Genomic DNA, 22,256 nt, shown 5'->3' on the forward strand with positions numbered 1-22,256 from the left:
CCCACACTCAGCACAGGGATATGGCTTCTCACCAGTGTGAGTTCTCTCATGTATGACAAGTTGTGACTTCTTCACAAAACATTTCCCACACTCAGCACATGAATATAGTTTCTCACCAGTATGAAATCTCTCATGTATGACAAGCTCACCTTTAGACCTAAAATATTTCCCACACTCAGCACATGGATATGGCTTCTCACCAGTGTGACATCTCTCATGTATGACAAGCTCCCCTTTACACCGAAAACATTTCCCACACTCAGCACATGAATAGGGCTTCTCACCAGTGTGAGATCTCTCATGTATGACGAGATGTGATTTATCTGCAAAATATTTCCCACACTCAGCACATCAATAGGGCTTCTCACCAGTGTGAGATCTCATGTCTGACAAGCTCCCCTTTAGACCAAAAACATTTCCCACACTCAGCACATGAATATGGTTTCTCACCAGTGTGAACTCTTTCATGTATAACCAGCTTTCGTTTAGACCTAAAATATTTCCCACACTCAGCACATGCATATGGCTTCTCACCAGTGTAACATCTCATGTATGACAAGCTTCCCTTTACACCGAAAACATTTCCCACACTCAGAACATGCATGAGCTTACTCACCAGTGTGACATCTCTCATGTTTGGCAAGATGTGATTTCTGTGCAAAACATTTCCCACACTCAGCACATGAATAGGGCTTCTCACCAGTGTGAGTTCGCTCATGTATGACAAGCTCCCCTTTAGACTTAAAACATTTCCCACACTCAGCACATGAATAGGGCTTCTCACCAGTGTGAGATCTCTCATGTCTGACAAGATGTGATTTCCTTGCAAAACATTTCCCACACTCAGCACATGAATAGGGCTTACTCACCAGTGTGACATCTCTCATGTTTGGCAAGATGTGATTTCTGTGCAAAACATTTCCCACACTCAGCACATGAATAGGGCTTCTCACCAGTGTGAGTTCGCTCATGTATGACAAGCTCCCCTTTAGACTTAAAACATTTCCCACACTCAGCACATGAATAGGGCTTCTCACCAGTGTGAGATCTTTCATGTCTGACAAGATTTGATTTCTGCACAAAACATTTCCCACACTCCACACATGAATAGGGCTTTTCAACAGTGTGAAATTTCTCATGTATGACAAGCTCCCCTTTAGACTTAAAACATTTCCCACACTCAGCACATGAATAGGGCTTCTCACCAGTGTGAAGTCTCTCATGTATGACAAAATGTGATTTCCTTACAAAACATTTCCCACACTCAGCACATGAATAGGGCTTCTCACCAGTGTGTGATCTCTCATGTATGACAAGAATTGATTTCCTTACAAAACATTTCCCACACTCCGCACATGAATAGGGCTTTTCAACTGTGTGAGATCTCTCATGTATGACAAGCTCCCCTTTAGACTTAAAACATTTCCCACACTCAGCACATAAATAGGGCTTCTCACCAGTGTGAAGTCTCTCATGTATGACAAGATGTGATTTCCTTACAAAACATTTCCCACACTCAGCACATGAATATGGCTTCTCACCAGTGTGGGATCTCTCATGTTGGACAAGATCCCCTTTATACCGAAAACATTTCCCACACTCAGCACATGAATAGGGCTTCTCATCAGTGTGAGATCTCTCATGTTTAACAAACTGTGATTTCTCTACAAACCGTTTCCCACACTCAGCACATGAATATGGCTTCTCACCAGTGTGACATCTCTCATGTATGACAAGCTGTGATTTCTTCACAAAACATTTCCCACACTCAGCACATGAATAGGGGTTCTCTCCAGTGTGACATCTCTCATGTATGACAAGCTCCCCTTTAGACTTAAAACATTTCCCACACTCTGCACATGAATAGGGTTTCTCACCAGTGTGAGATCTCTCATGTTTGACAAGATGTGATTTCTGTACAAAACATTTCCCACACTCTGCACATGAATAGGGTTTCTCACCAGTGTGAGATCTCTCATGTCTGACAAGCTCCCCTTTAGACTTAAAACATTTCCCACACTCTGCACATGAATAGGGTTTCTCACCAGTGTGACATCTCTCATGTTTGACAAGCTCCCCTTTAAACTTAAAGCATTTCCCACATTCAGCACATGAATAGGGTTTCTCACCAGTGTGAGATCTCTCATGTATGACAAGCTCCCATTTAGACTTAAAACATTTCCCACACTCAGCACATGAATAGGGTTTCTCCCCAGTGTGAGATCTCTCATGTATGACAAGCTGTGATTTCCGCACATAACATTTCCCACACATGGAACAGGAATAAGACCCTCCAGCAGGGGGAGAGCTGTGCTGGGTATGAGGCCCCTCAGGGTTAGACAGGTGTGGAGAGTCTGGGGGAATATTTGGGGTCACCAGGATATCTGCAGGAGACGCTTGTCCAGTGACATCATCATCCGTTGTACAGTCTGTGGATACAGAGAGACGAGCCTCTGAGAGGTTCCTGATGCCGGGACTCTGCGCTGCAAATAGAGAAACATCATCACTTCCTGTTAGAGAATTCTGAGGGGAGGAGCAATTATCATTAGGGAGGGTCAGTGAGCTGCTGAGAATTCAAAGTTCATGCAAAGTTTATGTAGATGAGAAATGGACAAGAGGCAGCAGCTGCATAACTTTGCATATAATTAGCATACAATTTGCACCATCTCAGAGATATTGGCAGGTGACTGACCATCACTAGTTATCAGCCTGACATAGAACTGCAGAAGGTTGTGCTCATTACAGACAGCCAATGAAAGGCAGATCTCAGATCCCTCTCACAAAAGATGGAAACCCATTCGGTGATTGGTGGGCAATTTTTAAAGCGCTAGCGCAATTGTAACTATATGGCAGAGATCTCACTGCCGCGATTGCCCGTGATAGCGGGTGTTCCACGACCAGCTATTGCAAACACGTTGCATGCAGCATTTTGCTGCGATTCTCAAACGATCGCAGTACAGGGCTTAACCACTTCGCCGCCCGGGTACAGTATAGCTATGCTCCTTTGAACTTAAGTTCCCCGCCCGGAGCGTAGATATACGTACACCCCGCCACTGCTGTCCGCGCTCCCGCTTGCACGTGCTCCCATGCACGCCGCCGCCCGCTCGCCGGGAGATCAATGAATGGGAAAAACCGTTCCCGTTTGTTGATCTCTGCCCCCCAGCAATGATCGGCTGCTTCTATGAGAAGAAGCGCGATCATTGTGAAGAAAAAAAAAAAGTTTCCCAACCTCCCTGAACTTCCTGCAAGCGTAGTTCCGACGCTTACAGGACAAATTCACAAAAATGTACTGTGGTCATCTTGTGGCCAAAAGCTACACCCAAAAACATTTTTCATATACAAATACATTATTTTACAATATAAATGAACTCATTAACTTCAACACTCCCCAATTGTTACCAATTTTTATTTTTTGTAATAAAAAAAAATACAAAAAATGACAATTAAAAAAAAACATAAATAGTTAGCTTAGGGACTGAACTCTTTAAATATTTATATCAAGAGGGTATAACACTGTTACTTTATAAATTATGGGCTTGTAATTAGGGATGGACGCAAAACGGAAAAAAATGCACCTTTATTTGCAAATAAAATATTGGCGCCATACATTGTGATAGGGACATAATTTAAACGGTGCAATAACCGGGACAAATGGGCAAATAAGTTACATGGATTTTAATTACAGTAGCATGCATTATTTAAAAACTATAATGGCCGAAAACTGAAAAATAATGATTTTTTTTCCAAATGTTTTCCTATTTTCCCATTAAAACACATTTAGAATAAAATAATTCTTGGCATAATGTCCCACCTAAAGAAAGCCTAACTGGTGGCGAAAAAAAATAAGTAATGATAAAGTTATTGGCGAATGAATGGAAGGAGCGCTGAGAGGTAAAATATGCTCTGGTGCTCCAGGGGTAAAACCCCTCAGTTGTGAAGTGGTTAACAAAGTGCTGATTGCGATCGTTGGGAATCGCGAGGGGTGTCCAGTGACTTCTACCCCACTAATCGCGGTAAAATCGCCCTGCATATTGAAGTGTGAGTGGCCCTTAGGCCAAAAGATCTGAATCAGGAAATAGATCTGAGCTGCTTCACTGATAAAGGTTGGAGGGGAGTGGAGATAGTTATTCCCCTGGCCCATTGGAGGGGCTCCTGAGATTGGGGTCCTGTAGATTGGGGCATGTGTATGGGATTGTATCCGGGAGCAGAGGTGAGTATAACTACCTAATCCATATGGAACTAATTTATACCCCATTTCTCTGGGAGGACATTTATTACATTTTATATACTACTAGCTGATGACCCAGCATTGCCCGGGAATGTATTTAGCTGCTGTTGCTCCTCCCATGTTTTCTAACCCTAACGCACAAACACTCAATGACCAAGTTTATGAGCGTTGGGGTCCTTGGCATCAATAATTTGTATTATCCTAGTGAAATGAAACAAATCTGATGGGCTGTGTGTGGCTCCGCCCCTTTGCTGAATTTTAACCCCAGTGATCCAATGACCATCTGCACCAGGTTTGAGGCCTCTGCCATTAATAGTGCAAGAATGGCAGCAATTTAAATATTCCCCTTGAAAATTGACAGGTGAATTTTGATTGGCTTTTTTAGGCTCCACCCACTTTTTTGAATATTAATCCCAGTCACCCAGTGACCAACTGTGCAATGTTTGAGAACCCTGCCATTAACAGTGTAAGAAGGGCTGCAGTTTATATCTACCCTGTGAAATTTGTTTTGGGCTCCACCCACTTTTTGTAACCTGGACACACAGTCTCTCAATAACCAAATTTGTCAGCTTTCAGGTTCCTGGCATCAAAATTGTGTGAATGGAAGCAGTTTATCCAGAAAATAAATCTGATTGGCTGTTTGTGTTTCCACCCCTTTAGTGAATTTCGACCCCAGTCACCCAATGACCGACTGTAACAAGTATGAAGCCTCTGCCATAAACAGTGTAAGAATGGCTGCAGTTTAAATATTCCCCTTGAAAATCAATACATGAATTTTGATTGGCTGGTGTAGGCTCCACCCACTTTCCTGAATATTAATCCCAGTCACTCAGTGACTGATTGTGGCAAGTTTGAAGCCTCTGCCATTGACAATGTAAGAGTGGCTGCAGTTTACAGTTTCCATTTAAAATGAAGGGCTGAATTTTGATTGGCTGTTTTATGCTTTGTAACCTCAGTCACCAAGTGACCAACAGTGCCAAGTGTGGGGACTCTGGCTTGATTACTGTGAGAATGTTTTCCATTTTTTCCATTGACATGAATGGGTGAAATCTGATTTGCTGTTTGTAGCTTTGCCCAGGTGTGCAGGGGGGACGGGTGACCCCCAGAACCTATCATCCCAGGTAGTAAGGGATCTGTATACCAAGTTTCGTTCAAATCAGTCAAGGCATTTTCAAGTGATCGCAGCACAGACACACACAGACAGACAGACAGACAGACGCGCACACACACACGCACACACACATATACATACACACATCATACACACATCATACACACACACACACACACACACACACACACACACACACACACACACACACACACACACACACACACACCATCTGATTTTATATATAGTATATAGATTTTTGATTGCTATTTTATGTCCACTTCATGTGCAATGAGAATAATGTTTTCCTCTTGTTATTGGAATCTTTTGCTGCACATGACTGTTTAGGCATGAAAGGAAAGGCAGGCTGGAGTCTAGAGCAATGTGATATGGATAATCTGTGCTCCCTAATTGCTGCAATATATGGAATTGTGAGAGCGCTGATTGAGGCCCCTTTTACATCTAATTTCAGCGGAGTGATGCCCCCGTCACATCACACTGCAATGCCAAAAATACACAAAAATGACCCTGCAGCAGAGTGCGCCGCCAGCAGGTCATATGCATAGCCCCCCCCCCCAGTCTGTGACATACCCCCCCCCCGCTCCATGATGTCCTCGCTCCCCCGCTGTGTGACATATTACCCCCCCCCACCCCTGTGACATACTCCCCGCCTCCCGATCCGTGACGTGCCCCCCCCTCCTGTGAAGTACTCCCTGCTCTCTGATGTAGAGGGTGGGCCATTTATATGGATACACCATAATAAAATGGGAATGGTTGGTGATATTAACTTACTGTTTGTGGCACATTAGTATATGTGAGGGGGGGAAACTTTTCAAAATGGGTGGTGACCATGGTGGCCATTTTGAAGCCGGCAATTTTGAATCCAACTTTTGTTTTTTCGATAGGAAGAGGGTCAAGTGACACATCAAACTTATTGGGAATTTCACAAGAAAAACAATGGTGTGCTTGGTTTTAATGTAACTTTATTCTTTCATGAGTTATTTACAAGTTTCTGACCACTTATAAAATGTGTTCAATGTGGTGCCCATTGTGTTGGATTGTCAATGCAACCCTCTTCTCCCACTCCTCACACACTGATAGCAACACCGCAGGAGAAATGCTAGTGTGGAAAGAATTTTATAATTAATCTGTTAATCCTTTATAACCTATGTGGCTATAAGGACCACATGCACAGAAATAGATTATTGTGTTAGAGTGACACTTTAAGTAAAAGGATTATTGTTAACCAAGGAGTTATCACGATATCACTGAATATATGTTATATATGTTTTGAACCATTTACTGTGCACAGCTTTCTATATTCTTCACAGTGGAATTTCAGTCCACCCTTCAACCCCCCTCAGTGTCACGCTGTACAAGTCACGAGAGAAACACTCTTTGAGAACCAGTCTGTGCCAGTTTTCTGAAGGTGGGGGTGACTTTGAAGGAAACGAAACAAGGAACTGATGAGCAGAAGATTTCCTCTTCCTGTTGACTTTCATTTATTCATGAGGGACACAGAGGAAGAACAACCCCACCTAAAAGGAGGAACTGGACATGCTGATTGGACTTTTAACAGAAAGAACTGCCCAAAGGGAGGAATATTTTATTATATTCATTAGGTTTAAAGGTCCCCGCACACAGGAAGAATTTGCTTTTCTTGGCTGTGCAGGAATTGTGTAGTTACAGTCCAAACATATGCTGGCTGAGAAACGCCCTTGTACAAGTAATAAAGATTTCTAAGTTTTTGGCAACTGAACGAAGAATGGCTCATGAGTAAGTTTATTTACTTTTAACATCTGGTCCAGATCGAACCGGTAAACCTATAATCACAGAGAGGTGAGGCCTAGGAGCGCGTTTGCGACTGGCGAATCTGATAGCAAGCCGGTGAAAGTCCACCGAGACTACGTTTCCTTCAAAAAGGTGGCCAAACGCAACTAGATCTCGCGTCCTTGTGACATACGGTTTATTTCGAACCGTGAGACTTCTTCAGCCAAGGTCGGTGAAATCGCCTGCTTAGGATTCTAAAACAAAGTTCTCGGGTGTCCTGAAAGCTTCTTAATTGTAAGTACTACCTTTTGTTTCTGTAACTTTTCGTACGCAGGGCTGCGCTTAGAGTCTAAGTATTGATGTGTTGTCATATTGTTTTGCATGACACAATCTGTGGTCAGTTTCCTAAGCTACTGTGTGCCTCAGCGGAATTGTAAGTTTTTGCAATAGAACACAGCCGCGTAACAGGCAGTAATATCGGAGTGGATATACTACCACCGATTGTGTCAGTACCTTAGTCGGAGGTGCCTCTCCTTAGAAGTTCAACGCACGGAAGTTGTGTCAGGTACCCCGTGCCCAAGTAAGAAGGCGGACAGGGGCTCCAGGTGACTACCAATCCTTCCATTAAGAGGTGCGTGGACGGGGAGGTAAAGAATGGGTCAAGGTACAAGCAAAATTATGGCCACTAATGATGAATGTGTTATGCGCAAGAAAAATAAAAACTGGGTAAAATATTGCAGCCTGTGGAGAAGTAAATATGATTTTTCAGGACACCTGCACCTTGAGGGGTGCAAAAACCTTGTTTCTCAAATTAAATGTGATGCTCAGGGAAATGTGGTTTTAGAGAAGCAATATGGTTTACCAGAAGCTCAAAGATGGCTACTAGAAGCATATACGAGGAGGGGCCAAGTCTTAGCACATTGGTTAGGAATAGAGAACAAAGACTTGGAGGAGGTACCATCTACTGTATGTCAGGTTCCCCAGAACCCTCCCCAAAACCAAACTCAGCCCCTCCCACAAAAGGTGGATGGGACCTCCCAGACATATGAGGCGGAATATGGTATTAATGCATTAGACATAGATGAGCTACTGGATAAAGTGATGAAGGTTTTTAGTAAATATAGAGGTATAGCTCCCCCTGCTGCTGAAACAACAGATTCCCCTTATGAACGGTTTAGGATTGCTATACGTGAGGTTTTGACTGAAGGATTGTGCAAGTGTGTCACACAATATGTTGTGGATCATAGAATCTGCGGACCGAGTGATTTTCTAAAAAGCACCCGGCCCCCTGTATGTGTGATTAAGAAGAAAGGGAAGAAAGTTGCTGCATATGTTTCTGATGGCAACAAGGATGAAAGTAATTGTTATGAGAATGGTGGTAACAGCCACACGCGCTCACAAAAGCGCAGATTTAAGGACTATGAAGGTCGCAGAGAACGCGGAGCATGTTTTGAATGTGGGTTGGAAGGTCACCTGGTCCGACAGTGTCCCCAGAAGGCCCGAGGTCCACAGTGACAAAGTGTGGTTAAGGGTACTAATTTGTGCCCTAGTTGAAGGCAAATGAGTAAGTGAATTTATTGATGAAAATAGAATGTTACGTTGTGGTGTGTAAGATGTGAAGCTGGAAATTCCGAGTTCTGAAAACTAAATCACCAGAGTTCCCTGGAAAGTATCCAGCAAAGGGGGAGGAGGAGGGGGGCTACAGGAGAAATCCACAAGTTATGAGCTGCTGTTTGTTTGTTGTTTGTGCATTTTCTACAGTATACAAATGTCTGTAAAAGTTTTATATTCTGTTTGTCTGAAGTTTGGAGGTTTAAAAGCATTTATACTGTCTGCAATTGTCTGTGAATGTCGGTTATTTGAAATGTGTTTGTATTGTTAAATTCTGTGTAATTTGAGTGAAGTTTCTGCCTGGGATCTGTGAGAAGGTATGAGTCACGCCCATATTTCTGAGGAGGCGGCAAGAGACCTCATGGACAATTGATCCCAGCCTAGATGTGTGTGTGTTGAAGCGGAACAGAGTGAAAAAGAAAAAAAAAAAAAAAGGAATGCATGTAGCAAGATGAAAGGTTTGTTTGAAAGAAATCAATGTATATATTTTGTGAAACCCAGAATGCGGGATATTAAAAAAAACAAAAAGAGAAACCCCGCAGATATTATTTTCAATTATAAGAGAAAATATGATGATTTATTTTTGTTTGTTTTTTTTTTGTTTCTGGGAACAATTGATTGCTGCATTGCTGTAGTATGTGGGCCATTGTCATCGATTGATTGGCTGTTTTGATTGACATCTGATTAAATTTTTATAAATTTTGGGTCAGTGAAATTATTTTGATAGAAATATTTTGACTACAAAGCCTTGTCTAATGGCGGACTGCAGAGAGGGATGCATGATTGTAGTTCTCTGCCAAGCGCCCACCCCACCTCCACCAGCCCAACCCCACCCCTACCAGTCCAACCCCACCCCCACCAGCCCCACCCCACCTCCACCAGCCCAATCCCTCCAGATCCATCCATCCAACACCCCCCCCCCCCCGCCTATGCTGCACAGCCAGTTTGCTTGGGCATCTACGTCTTCATTGTAAAAAAAAAAAACACTGCTGCACCACCCTGGCCCTGTACTTTTGTTTTCTTTGTTGTTTACTGACCAGAGGATGTTTTTTCCCGTCCGCATGTGCGCAGTGCCTTGTCCCAGGGCAATTGACAAATCTCTGTGGATCAGTTCTCTGTGTACAGGAGGGAATACACCAATAGGTCTTACAGTAGTGAGCTGAAGAACATCGTGGAATAGATAAGCTTCTTTCTGCGTCTTTGCTCAAGCTGTGTGTTTATCACTTACCCTACACCACCCTGTTATATGGGATCCCGTCCCCCACTGTTTTCACTAACAGCCTGTATGCTTTCCCATCATGCATACGTCTGCGGCTTAGTGGCGTCCGCAGGGTTAGGTGCCAGCAACTGAGGAGCCCACCCGTCCCACAGACCATGGATGTTATGCGGGCTCCCACAGCACTGGCCATTCACATGTGTGCAACATCCCAATCCCCTCATCTCCCGTGGCAACGACTTGGCAGCCCTAACGTCTACACCTACAGCTCCCTCTGCAGCTTTGCAGTCTCAGGCTTCACTTTTAGGTCACCCTGTATACTGCTGACCTCCTAATTTTTCCTTGACTGATGTGATGTTTAAACTGACTTGCAGTAATGACACATGGTTTTCTACATGTGTCAACAGGAGGGATGGTGTGGTAACTAAGCTAGAAAAACACCACATGGAAGAAATTGTGATGTTTTGAGATGTTGTCCGCAGTTGTGAAGCAAACAGATATCCTTTTTTTTCAATACACAGGAATAGTTCCAGAGGAGGGGTGACTGGCAGATAACCTGAGACATACCCGCAAGCACCAAACACTTACCCAGGCCCAATACCCACAGAAAAAAGACAGGACAAGGTAACAAAGAAGAAGCATTGTCCTTCTCCAGGGTGGGAGGGCCCTTACCAAGTTCCTGAAGCAAGCAAAAAGGAATTCCTGGGTCCATCTGATTCACTGTAAAAGGGTGCCCCCTACCTGTCTCCAGGGAAGGAACATTTGCCTGAACTGGTCAAGAGGGGCCGAGGGTGAGAAATATATTAGCAGGTTGCTTATCACCTATACGGCTGTTCTTGCTTGAAGCAGGATGAAGGAGGTAGAGGAGGGAAAGAGGGCGCCCCCGCACATGAGTATAATGGATGTGGGTTTCTTTAAAACTCCAGTGGGAAAAGGGACCATAGTTGCTATGGTAACATTGGCCCTGATTGTGATCATAGTTGAAGGAATCACCTGGTTACAACTCCCTACCGACGAGACTTTAACTAGACAAGTTAGAAAACTAATCACACAAAGAACGTCCAAATATACTAACCACGGGTATGGGACAGGGGTGATCGACTTGAATGCAACCATCTCACCTGGTATGGACAATGTAGTGTTTAGACTAAAGCCCACTGAAATATTTGTGGATAAGTATGGAACTAACTACAACTTTTACTTGGGAGCAAGGGACAGACTACCCATATTGAGCTGGAAAGATGTGTGGAAGACTACTGATCCATCTGGGTGGGAGACATCGAGTACAAAGTTAGATCCCAAAGACATAAACCTGTACGACAGAATAAGCATCCAGAAAGTCGCAAATGAAGTTTGGATAATATTAAAAAGACCCGAGGCGACAGATACCGGCACATACGTGCTTGGGGTTACGATCCCAGGGACAGATCCCTATGTTATTATGACAATGACAATAACTGTTCAACCCAAACAAACCACTGAACGACCTCCATTGAACAGCAATGGCAGGCCAGACAAACAGACTACTGACAGATCCCCATTGAACAGTGTTAACAGGATGGACGTGACTAGTAACAAGGTTTTAGTAAAAGGAGAGCAGCTACCCCCTAAGCTACTCCATCTATTAAACGAGGTAGAATACAGGGGGAATCTTTGGACCACTTTGGCAACTTTTACTGCAAATCAAATGAATGCGTCTGACTGTATTGTGTGTGCAGCGGCTAGACCGCAGATTGCTCTGGTACCAGTAGTGGTGAGTGGGTCTGACTGTATTGTGTGTGCAGCGACTAGACCGCAGATTGCTCTGGTACCAGTAGTGGCGAGTGGGTCTGACTGTATTGTGTGTGCAGAGGCTAGACTGCAGATTGCTCTGGTACCAGTAGTGGTGAGTGGGTCTGACTGTATTGTGTGTGCAGCGGCTAGACCGCAGATTGCTCTGGTACCAGTAGTGGCGAGTGGGTCTGAATTAGAATGTATGATACAAAGTATGATAAGTGTGAATCAACCATGGAACTGTACCACAGAAAGAGCCCGTATGAAGGTACCAGGCACGCCACAGCGTGCATTTGCTACAGCCAGCAATCTTACGTGCTATAATAGATCTGCCCCCAGTAACCATCCAATGATCAAGTATTGTGGAGAAATAGTGGAGATAACCAATGATAAAGGGTTGAGCCTAGGAACAAAATGGCAGTTAGAAGATACTTGGTGGACTTGTGAACCCAACCAAGCAGAATCATCATTGCCACCAGAATGGAAAGGGTTGTGTGCCCCTGTCTGGATGATAGAACATGTAACTATATTGCCCTATGAGTCTTTTAAAATTTTGGTGGATAAAAAGGTACACCGGAGTAAAAGGGAGGCACCAAAAGGGAGTTTGGACCCATATGTATATATTGATGCGATAGGGGTCCCCAGAGGGGTGCCAGACGAGTTCAAGGCTAGGAACCAAATTGCTGCAGGGTTTGAGTCAATTTTCTTATGGCCAACAGTTAACAAAAATGTGGATTGGATTAATTACATTTACTACAATCAGCAGAGATTTGTTAATTATACTAGAGATGCTATCGAAGGTTTGGCAGAGCAACTGAAAGCAACATCATTAACAGCATTGCAGAATAGAATTGCATTAGATATGCTGTTGGCAGAGAAAGGGGGTGTATGTGAATTTTTTGGGGAACAATGTTGTACCTACATTCCAGATAATACGTCCCCTGATGGGAAAGTGACAGTGGCTCTTCAGCAGTTAAAAGACCTATCTGAAGAGCTGAAACGAAACTCAGGTGTTTCAAACCCAATAACAGACTGGTTACAGAACTGGTTTGGAAGCTGGACTTCATTTTTTCAGAGTTTTGGTATCGCATTCCTAACTGTTCTTATGGTTCTGTTCCTGCTAGCCTGCTGTATTTTTCCAATGCTGAGAACATTTTTTGCAAGGTTGATAGATAAGCATATGAGTACTACTATGTATGCAGCCTTAGCACAGCATGATGAAGAAGCATACGGTGATCTGAGAGGAGATTATGATGGCATGCTGGAGGGAGATGGCCAGGCCAACGTGTGAGGCAATAATTCCAGCTCACGGCCAGAGCCTGATTTTTGTTTTTGATCATTTCACTTCTATGCCCTGACTTGCTGTAGTGCATACCCATTTGCAGCAAAGGGGAATAGAAGGCTGTGTTTGCTTGAACTTCTAATCCCTGTAGTGGAGACACATTTGCAGATACCTGAGGCTTAAGTAAGCATAAGCACAGAAATGTGAATGTAAATATTCTTTTTTATACTCATATATAACCAAGCCACAACCCACAGTATTAATTATAAACAGGAGGGAAACGTGGAAAGAATTTTATAATTAATCTGTTAATCCTTTATAACCTATGTGGCTATAAGGACCACATGCACAGAAATAGATTATTGTGTTAGAGTGACACTTTAAGTAAAAGGATTATTGTTAACCAAGGAGTTATCACGATATCACTGAATATATGTTATATATGTTTTGAACCATTTACTGTGCACAGCTTTCTATATTCTTCACAGTGGAATTTCAGTCCACCCTTCAACCCCCCTCAGTGTCACGCTGTACAAGTCACGAGAGAAACACTCTTTGAGAACCAGTCTGTGCCAGTTTTCTGAAGGTGGGGGTGACTTTGAAGGAAACGAAACAAGGAACTGATGAGCAGAAGATTTCCTCTTCCTGTTGACTTTCATTTATTCATGAGGGACACAGAGGAAGAACAACCCCACCTAAAAGGAGGAACTGGACATGCTGAATGGACTTTTAACAGAAAGAACTGCCCAAAGGGAGGAATATTTTATTATATTCATTAGGTTTAAAGGTCCCCGCACACAGGAAGAATTTGCTTTTCTTGGCTGTGCAGGAATTGTGTAGTTACAGTCCAAACATATGCTGGCTGAGAAACGCCCTTGTACAAGTAATAAAGATTTCTAAGTTTTTGGCAACTGAACGAAGAATGGCTCATGAGTAAGTTTATTTACTTTTAACACTAGCACAGGCTTCCAGTATCCGTACCCTCTCCTCCCACTCCTCACACACTGATAGCAACACTGCAAGAGAAATGCCAGCACAGGCTTCCAGTATCCGTACCCTCTTCTCCCACTCCTCACACACTGATAGCAACACCGCAGGAGAAATGCCAGCACAGGCTTCCAGTATCTGTACCCTCTTCTCCCACTCCACACACACTGATAGCAACACCGCAGGAGAAATGCCAGCACAGGCTTCCAGTATCTGTACCCTCTTCTCCCACTCTTCACACACTGATAGCAACACCGCAGGAGAAATGCCAGCACAGGCTTCCAGTATCCGAACCCTCTACTCTCACTCCTCACACACTGATAGCAGCACCGCAGGAGAAATGCTAGCACAGGCTTCCAGTATCTGTACCCTCTTCTCCCGCTCCTCACACATTGATAGCAACACCGCAGGAGAAATGCCAGCACAGGCTTCCAGTATCTGTACCCTCTTCTCCCACTCTTCACACACTGATAGCAACACCGCAGGAGAAATGCCAGCACAGGCTTCCAGTATCCGTACCCTCTCCTCCCACTCTTCACACACTGATAGAAACACCGCAGGAGAAATGCCAGCACAGGCTTCAAGCATCCGTACCCTCTTCTCCCACTCTTCACACACTGACAGAAACACCACAGGATAAATTCCAGCACAGGCTTCCAGCATCCGTACCCTCTTCTCCCGCTCCTCAAACACTGATAGCAACACCGCAGGAGAAATGCCAGCACAGGCTTCCAGTATCCGTACCCTCTTCTCCCACTCCTCACACACTGATAGCAACACCGCAGGAGAAATGCTAGCACAGGCTTCCAGTATCCGTACCCTCTTCTCCCACTCCTCACACACTGATAGCAACACCGCAGGAAAAATGCCAGCACAGGCTTCCAGTATCCGTACCCTCTTCTCCCAGTCTTCACACACTGAGAGCAACACCGCATGAGAAATGCCAGAACAGGCTTCCAGTATCCGTACCCTCTTCTCCCAGTCTTAACACACTGATAGCAACACCGCAGGAGAAACGCTAGCACAGGCTTCCAGTATCCGTAGCCTCTTCTCCCACGCCTCACACACTGATAGCAACACCGCAGCAGAAACGCTAGCACACGCTTCCAGTATCCGTAGCCTCTTCTCCCACTCCTCACACACTGATAGCAACACCGCAGGAGAAATGCCAGCACAGGCTTCCAGTATCCGTACCCTCTTCTCCCACTCCTCACACACTGATAGCAACACCGCAGGAGAAATGCCAGCACAGGCTTCCAGAATCCGTACCCTCTACTCTCACTCCTCACACACTGATAGCAGCACCGCAGGAGAAATGCTAGCACAGGCTTCCAGTATCTGTACCCTCTTCTCCCGCTCCTCACACATTGATAGCAACACCGCAGGAGAAATGCCAGCACAGGCTTCCAGTATCTGTACCCTCTTCTCCCACTCTTCGCACACTGATAGCAACACCACAGGAGAAATGCCAGCACAGGCTTCCAGTATCCGTACCCTCTTCTCCCAGTCTTCACACACTGAGAGCAACACCGCATGAGAAATGCCAGAACAGGCTTCCAGTATCCGTACCCTCTTCTCCCAGTCTTAACACACTGATAGAAACACCGCAGGAGAAACGCTAGCACAGGCTTCCAGTATCCGTAGCCTCTTCTCCCACGCCTCACACACTGATAGCAACACCGCAGGAGAAATGCCAGCACAGGCTTCCAGTATCCGTAGCCTCTTCTCCCACTCCTCACACACTGATAGCAACACTGCAGGAGAAATGCCAGCACAGGCTTCCAGTATCCGTACCCTCTTCTCCCACTCCTCACACACTGATAGCAACACCGCAGGAGAAATGCCAGCACAGGCTTCCAGTATCCGTACCCTCTTCTCCCACTCCTCACACACTGATAGCAACACCGCAGGAGAAATGCCAGCACAGGCTTACAGTATCTGTACCCTCTTCTCCCGCTCCTCACACATTGATAGCAACACTGCAGGAGAAATGCCAGCACAGGCTTCCAGTATCCGTACCCTCTTCTCCCACTCCTCACACACTGATAGCAACACCGCAGGAGAAATGCCAGCACAGGCTTCCAGTATCCGTACCCTCTTCTCCCACTCTTCACACACTGATAGCAACACCACAGGAGAAATGCCAGCATAGGCTTCCAGTATCCGTACCCTCTTCTCCCAGTCTTCACACACTGATAGCAGCACCGCAGGAGAAATGCCAGCACAGGCTTCCAGTATTCGTACCCTCTTCTCCCGCTCCTCACACACTGATAACAACACCGCAGGAGAAATGCCAGCACAGGCTTCCAGTATCCGTACCCTCTTCTCCCACTCTTCACACACTGATAGCAACACCGCAGGAGAAATGCTAGCACAGGCTTCCAGTATCTGTACCCTCTTCTCCCACTCTTCACACACTGATAGCAACACCGCAGGAGAAATGCCAGCACAGGCTTCCAGTATCCGTACCCTCTACTCTCACTCCACACACTGATAGCAGCACCGCAGGAGAAATGCCAGCACAGGCTTCCAGTATCCGTACCCTCTTCTCCCACTCTTCACACACTGATACCAGCACCGCAGGAGAAATGCCAGCACAGGCTTCCAGTATCCGTACCCTCTTCTCCCACTCTTCACACACTGATAGCAACACCGCAGGAGAAATGCTAGCACAGGCTTCCAGTATCCGTACCCTCTTCTCCCGCTCCTCACACATTGATAGCAACACCGCAGGAGAAATGCTAGCACAGGCTTCCAGTAGCCGTACCCTCTTCTCCCACTCCTCACACACTGATAGCAACACCGCAGGAGAAATGTCAGCACAGGCTTCCAGTATCCGTACCCTCTACTCCTACTCTTCACACACTGATAGCAACACCGCAGGAGAAATGCCAGCACAGGCTTCCAGTATCCTTACCCTCTTCTCCCAGTCTTCACACACTGATAGCAGCACCGCAGGAGAAATGCCAGCACAGGCTTCCAGTATCCGTACCCTCTTCTCCCACTCTTCACACACTGATAGTAACAACGCAGGAGAAATGCTAGCACAAGCTTCCGGTATCTGTACCCTCTCCTCCCACTCTTTACACACTGAGAGCAACACCGCAGGAGAAATGCCAGCACAGGCTTCCAGTATCCGTACCCTCTTCTCCCGCTCCTCACACACTTGATAGCAACACCGCAGGAGAAATGCCAGCACAGGCTTCCAGTATCCGTACCCTCTTCTCCCACTCCTCACACACTGATAGCAACACCGCAGGAGAAATGCCAGCACAGGCTTCCAGTATCCGTACCCTCTTCTCCCACTCTTCACACACTGATAGCAACACCGCAGGAGAAATGCCAGCACAGGCTTCCAGTATCCGTACCCTCTTCTCCAAGTCTTCACACACTGATAGCAGCACCGCAGGAGAAATGCCAGCACAGGCTTCCAGTATCCGTACCCTCTTCTCCCACTCTTCACACACTGATAGCAACACCACAGGAGAAATGCCAGCATAGGCTTCCAGTATCCGAACCCTCTACTCTCACTCCTCACACACTGATAGCAGCACCGCAGGAGAAATGCTAGCACAGGCTTCCAGTATCTGTACCCTCTTCTCCCGCTCCTCACACATTGATAGCAACACCGCAGGAGAAATGCCAGCACAGGCTTCCAGTATCTGTACCCTCTTCTCCCACTCTTCACACACTGATAGCAACACCGCAGGAGAAATGCCAGCACAGGCTTCCAGTATCCGTACCCTCTCCTCCCACTCTTCACACACTGATAGAAACACCGCAGGAGAAATGCCAGCACAGGCTTCAAGCATCCGTACCCTCTTCTCCCACTCTTCACACACTGACAGAAACACCACAGGATAAATTCCAGCACAGGCTTCCAGCATCCGTACCCTCTTCTCCCGCTCCTCAAACACTGATAGCAACACCGCAGGAGAAATGCCAGCACAGGCTTCCAGTATCCGTACCCTCTTCTCCCACTCCTCACACACTGATAGCAACACCGCAGGAGAAATGCTAGCACAGGCTTCCAGTATCCGTACCCTCTTCTCCCACTCCTCACACACTGATAGCAACACCGCAGGAAAAATGCCAGCACAGGCTTCCAGTATCCGTACCCTCTTCTCCCAGTCTTCACACACTGAGAGCAACACCGCATGAGAAATGCCAGAACAGGCTTCCAGTATCCGTACCCTCTTCTCCCAGTCTTAACACACTGATAGCAACACCGCAGGAGAAACGCTAGCACAGGCTTCCAGTATCCGTAGCCTCTTCTCCCACGCCTCACACACTGATAGCAACACCGCAGCAGAAACGCTAGCACACGCTTCCAGTATCCGTAGCCTCTTCTCCCACTCCTCACACACTGATAGCAACACCGCAGGAGAAATGCCAGCACAGGCTTCCAGTATCCGTACCCTCTTCTCCCACTCCTCACACACTGATAGCAACACCGCAGGAGAAATGCCAGCACAGGCTTCCAGAATCCGTACCCTCTACTCTCACTCCTCACACACTGATAGCAGCACCGCAGGAGAAATGCTAGCACAGGCTTCCAGTATCTGTACCCTCTTCTCCCGCTCCTCACACATTGATAGCAACACCGCAGGAGAAATGCCAGCACAGGCTTCCAGTATCTGTACCCTCTTCTCCCACTCTTCGCACACTGATAGCAACACCACAGGAGAAATGCCAGCACAGGCTTCCAGTATCCGTACCCTCTTCTCCCAGTCTTCACACACTGAGAGCAACACCGCATGAGAAATGCCAGAACAGGCTTCCAGTATCCGTACCCTCTTCTCCCAGTCTTAACACACTGATAGAAACACCGCAGGAGAAACGCTAGCACAGGCTTCCAGTATCCGTAGCCTCTTCTCCCACGCCTCACACACTGATAGCAACACCGCAGGAGAAACGCTAGCACAGGCTTCCAGTATCCGTAGCCTCTTCTCCCACTCCTCACACACTGATAGCAACACTGCAGGAGAAATGCCAGCACAGGCTTCCAGTATCCGTACCCTCTTCTCCCACTCCTCACACACTGATAGCAACACCGCAGGAGAAATGCCAGCACAGGCTTCCAGTATCCGTACCCTCTTCTCCCACTCCTCACACACTGATAGCAACACCGCAGGAGAAATGCCAGCACAGGCTTACAGTATCTGTACCCTCTTCTCCCGCTCCTCACACATTGATAGCAACACTGCAGGAGAAATGCCAGCACAGGCTTCCAGTATCCGTACCCTCTTCTCCCACTCCTCACACACTGATAGCAACACCGCAGGAGAAATGCCAGCACAGGCTTCCAGTATCCGTACCCTCTTCTCCCACTCTTCACACACTGATAGCAACACCACAGGAGAAATGCCAGCATAGGCTTCCAGTATCCGTACCCTCTTCTCCCAGTCTTCACACACTGATAGCAGCACCGCAGGAGAAATGCCAGCACAGGCTTCCAGTATCCGTACCCTCTACTCTCACTCCACACACTGATAGCAGCACCGCAGGAGAAATGCCAGCACAGGCTTCCAGTATCCGTACCCTCTTCTCCCACTCTTCACACACTGATACCAGCACCGCAGGAGAAATGCCAGCACAGGCTTCCAGTATCCGTACCCTCTTCTCCCACTCTTCACACACTGATAGCAACACCGCAGGAGAAATGCTAGCACAGGCTTCCAGTATCCGTACCCTCTTCTCCCGCTCCTCACACATTGATAGCAACACCGCAGGAGAAATGCTAGCACAGGCTTCCAGTATCCGTACCCTCTTCTCCCACTCCTCACACACTGATAGCAACACCGCAGGAGAAATGTCAGCACAGGCTTCCAGTATCCGTACCCTCTACTCCTACTCTTCACACACTGATAGCAACACCGCAGGAGAAATGCCAGCACAGGCTTCCAGTATCCTTACCCTCTTCTCCCAGTCTTCACACACTGATAGCAGCACCGCAGGAGAAATGCCAGCACAGGCTTCCAGTATCCGTACCCTCTTCTCCCACTCTTCACACACTGATAGTAACAACGCAGGAGAAATGCTAGCACAAGCTTCCGGTATCTGTACCCTCTCCTCCCACTCTTTACACACTGAGAGCAACACCGCAGGAGAAATGCCAGCACAGGCTTCCAGTATCCGTACCCTCTTCTCCCGCTCCTCACACACTTGATAGCAACACCGCAGGAGAAATGCCAGCACAGGCTTCCAGTATCCGTACCCTCTTCTCCCACTCCTCACACACTGATAGCAACACCGCAGGAGAAATGCCAGCACAGGTTTCCAGTATCCGTACCCTCTTCTCCCACTCTTCACACACTGATAGCAACACCGCAGGAGAAATGCCAGCACAGGCTTCCAGTATCCGTACCCTCTTTCTCCCGCTCCTCACACACTGATAGCAACACCACAGGAGTAATGCTAGCACAGGCTTCCAGTATCCGTACCCTCTCCTCCCACTCCTCACACACTGAGAGCAACACCGCAGGAAAAAGGCCTGCACAGGCTTCCAGTATCCGTACCCTCTTCTCCCACTCTTCACACACTGATAGTAACAACGCAGGAGAAATGCTAGCACAAGCTTCCGGTATCTGTACCCTCTCCTCCCACTCTTTACACACTGAGAGCAACACCGCAGGAGAAATGCCAGTACAGGCTTCCAGTATCCGTACCCTCTTCTCCCAGTCTTCACACACTGATAGCAGCACCGCAGGAGAAATGCCAGCACAGGCTTCCAGTATCCGTACCCTCTTTCTCCCGCTCCTCACACACTGATAGCAACACCACAGGAGAAATGCCAGCACAGGCTTCCAGTATCCGTACCCTCTTCTCCCGCTCCTCACACACTGATAGCAACACCGCAGGAGAAATGGTAGCACAGGCTTCCAGTATCCGTACCCTCTCCTCCCACTCTTCACACACTGAGAGCAAAACCGCAGGAGAAATGCCAGCACAGGCTTCCAGTATCCGTACCCTCTTCTCCCACTCCTCACACACTGATAGCAACACCGCAGGAGAAATGCTAGCACAGGCTTTCAGTATCTGTACCCTCTCCTCCCACTCTTTACACACTAAGAGCAATACCGCAGGATAAATGCTAGCACAGGCTTCCAGTATCTGTACCCTCTCCTCCCACTCCTCACACACTGAGAGCAACACCGCAGGAGAAATGCCAGCACAGCCTTCCAGTATCCGTACCCTCTTCTCCCACTCCTCACACACTGATAGCAGCACCGCAGGAGAAATGCTAGCACAGGCTTCCAGTATCTGTACCCTCTTCTCCCACTCCTCACACACTGAGAGCAACACCGCAGGAGAAATGCTAGCACAGGCTTCCAGTATCATTACCCTCTTCTCCCACTCTTCACACACTGATAGCAACACCGCAGGAGAAATGCCAGCACAGGCTTCCAGTATCTGTACCCTCTTCTCCCACTCTCCACACACTGATCGCAACACCGCAGGAGAAATGCTAGCACAGGCTTCCAGTACCCGTACCCTCTCCTCCCACTCTTCACACACTGATAGCAACACAGCAGGAGAAATGCTAGCACAGGCTTCCAGTATCCGTACCCTCTTCTCCCGCTACTCACACACTGAGAGCAACACCGCAGGAGAAATGCTAGCACAGGCTTCCAGTACCCGTACCCTCTACTCACACTCTTCACACACTGAAAGCAACACCGCAGGAGAAATGCCAGCACAGGCTTCCAGTATCCGTACCCTCTTCTCCCAGTCTTCACACACTGATAGCAGCACCGCAGGAGAAATGCCAGCACAGGCTTCCAGTATCCGTACCCTCTTTCTTCCGCTCCTCACACACTGATAGCAACACCGCAGGTGAAATGCTAGCACAGGCTTCCAGTATCCGTACCCTCTCCTCCCACTCTTCACACACTGAGAGCAAAACCGCAGGAGAAATGCTAGCACAGGCTTTCAGTATCTGTACCCTCTTCTCCCACTCTTTACACACTAAGAGCAATGCCGCAGGATAAATGCTAGCACAGGCTTCCAGTATCTGTACCCTCTCCTCCCACTCCTCACACACTGAGAGCAACAACGCAGGAGAAATGCCAGCACAGCCTTCCAGTATCCGTACCCTCTTCTCCCACTCCTCACACACTGATAGCAGCACCGCAGGAGAAATGCTAGCACAGGCTTCCAGTATCTGTACCCTCTTCTCCCACTCTTCACCCACTGATAGCAGCACCGCAGGAGAAATGCCAGCACAGGCTTCCAGTATCCGTACCCTCTTCTCCCAGTCCTCACACACTGATAGCAG

General features: G+C 47.0%; 1 protein-coding gene across 1 annotated transcript in view; it reads right to left on the reverse strand.

Moving 5' to 3' along the window:
- Positions 1 to 802: 802 nt before the first annotated feature.
- LOC137545222 (zinc finger protein 271-like) overlaps positions 803 to 22,256 on the reverse strand; it is a 115,116-nt gene continuing 93,662 nt past the window's right edge. The window contains exon 2 of the mRNA XM_068266345.1: positions 803 to 2,483. Coding sequence (XP_068122446.1) covers positions 862 to 2,483 — 1,622 coding nt within the window. The 3' untranslated portion in view covers positions 803 to 861. The remainder of the gene's footprint in view (positions 2,484 to 22,256) is intronic.

This window comes from Hyperolius riggenbachi, chromosome 2, assembly GCF_040937935.1.
Source record: "Hyperolius riggenbachi isolate aHypRig1 chromosome 2, aHypRig1.pri, whole genome shotgun sequence".
Taxonomy (NCBI): domain Eukaryota; kingdom Metazoa; phylum Chordata; class Amphibia; order Anura; family Hyperoliidae; genus Hyperolius; species Hyperolius riggenbachi.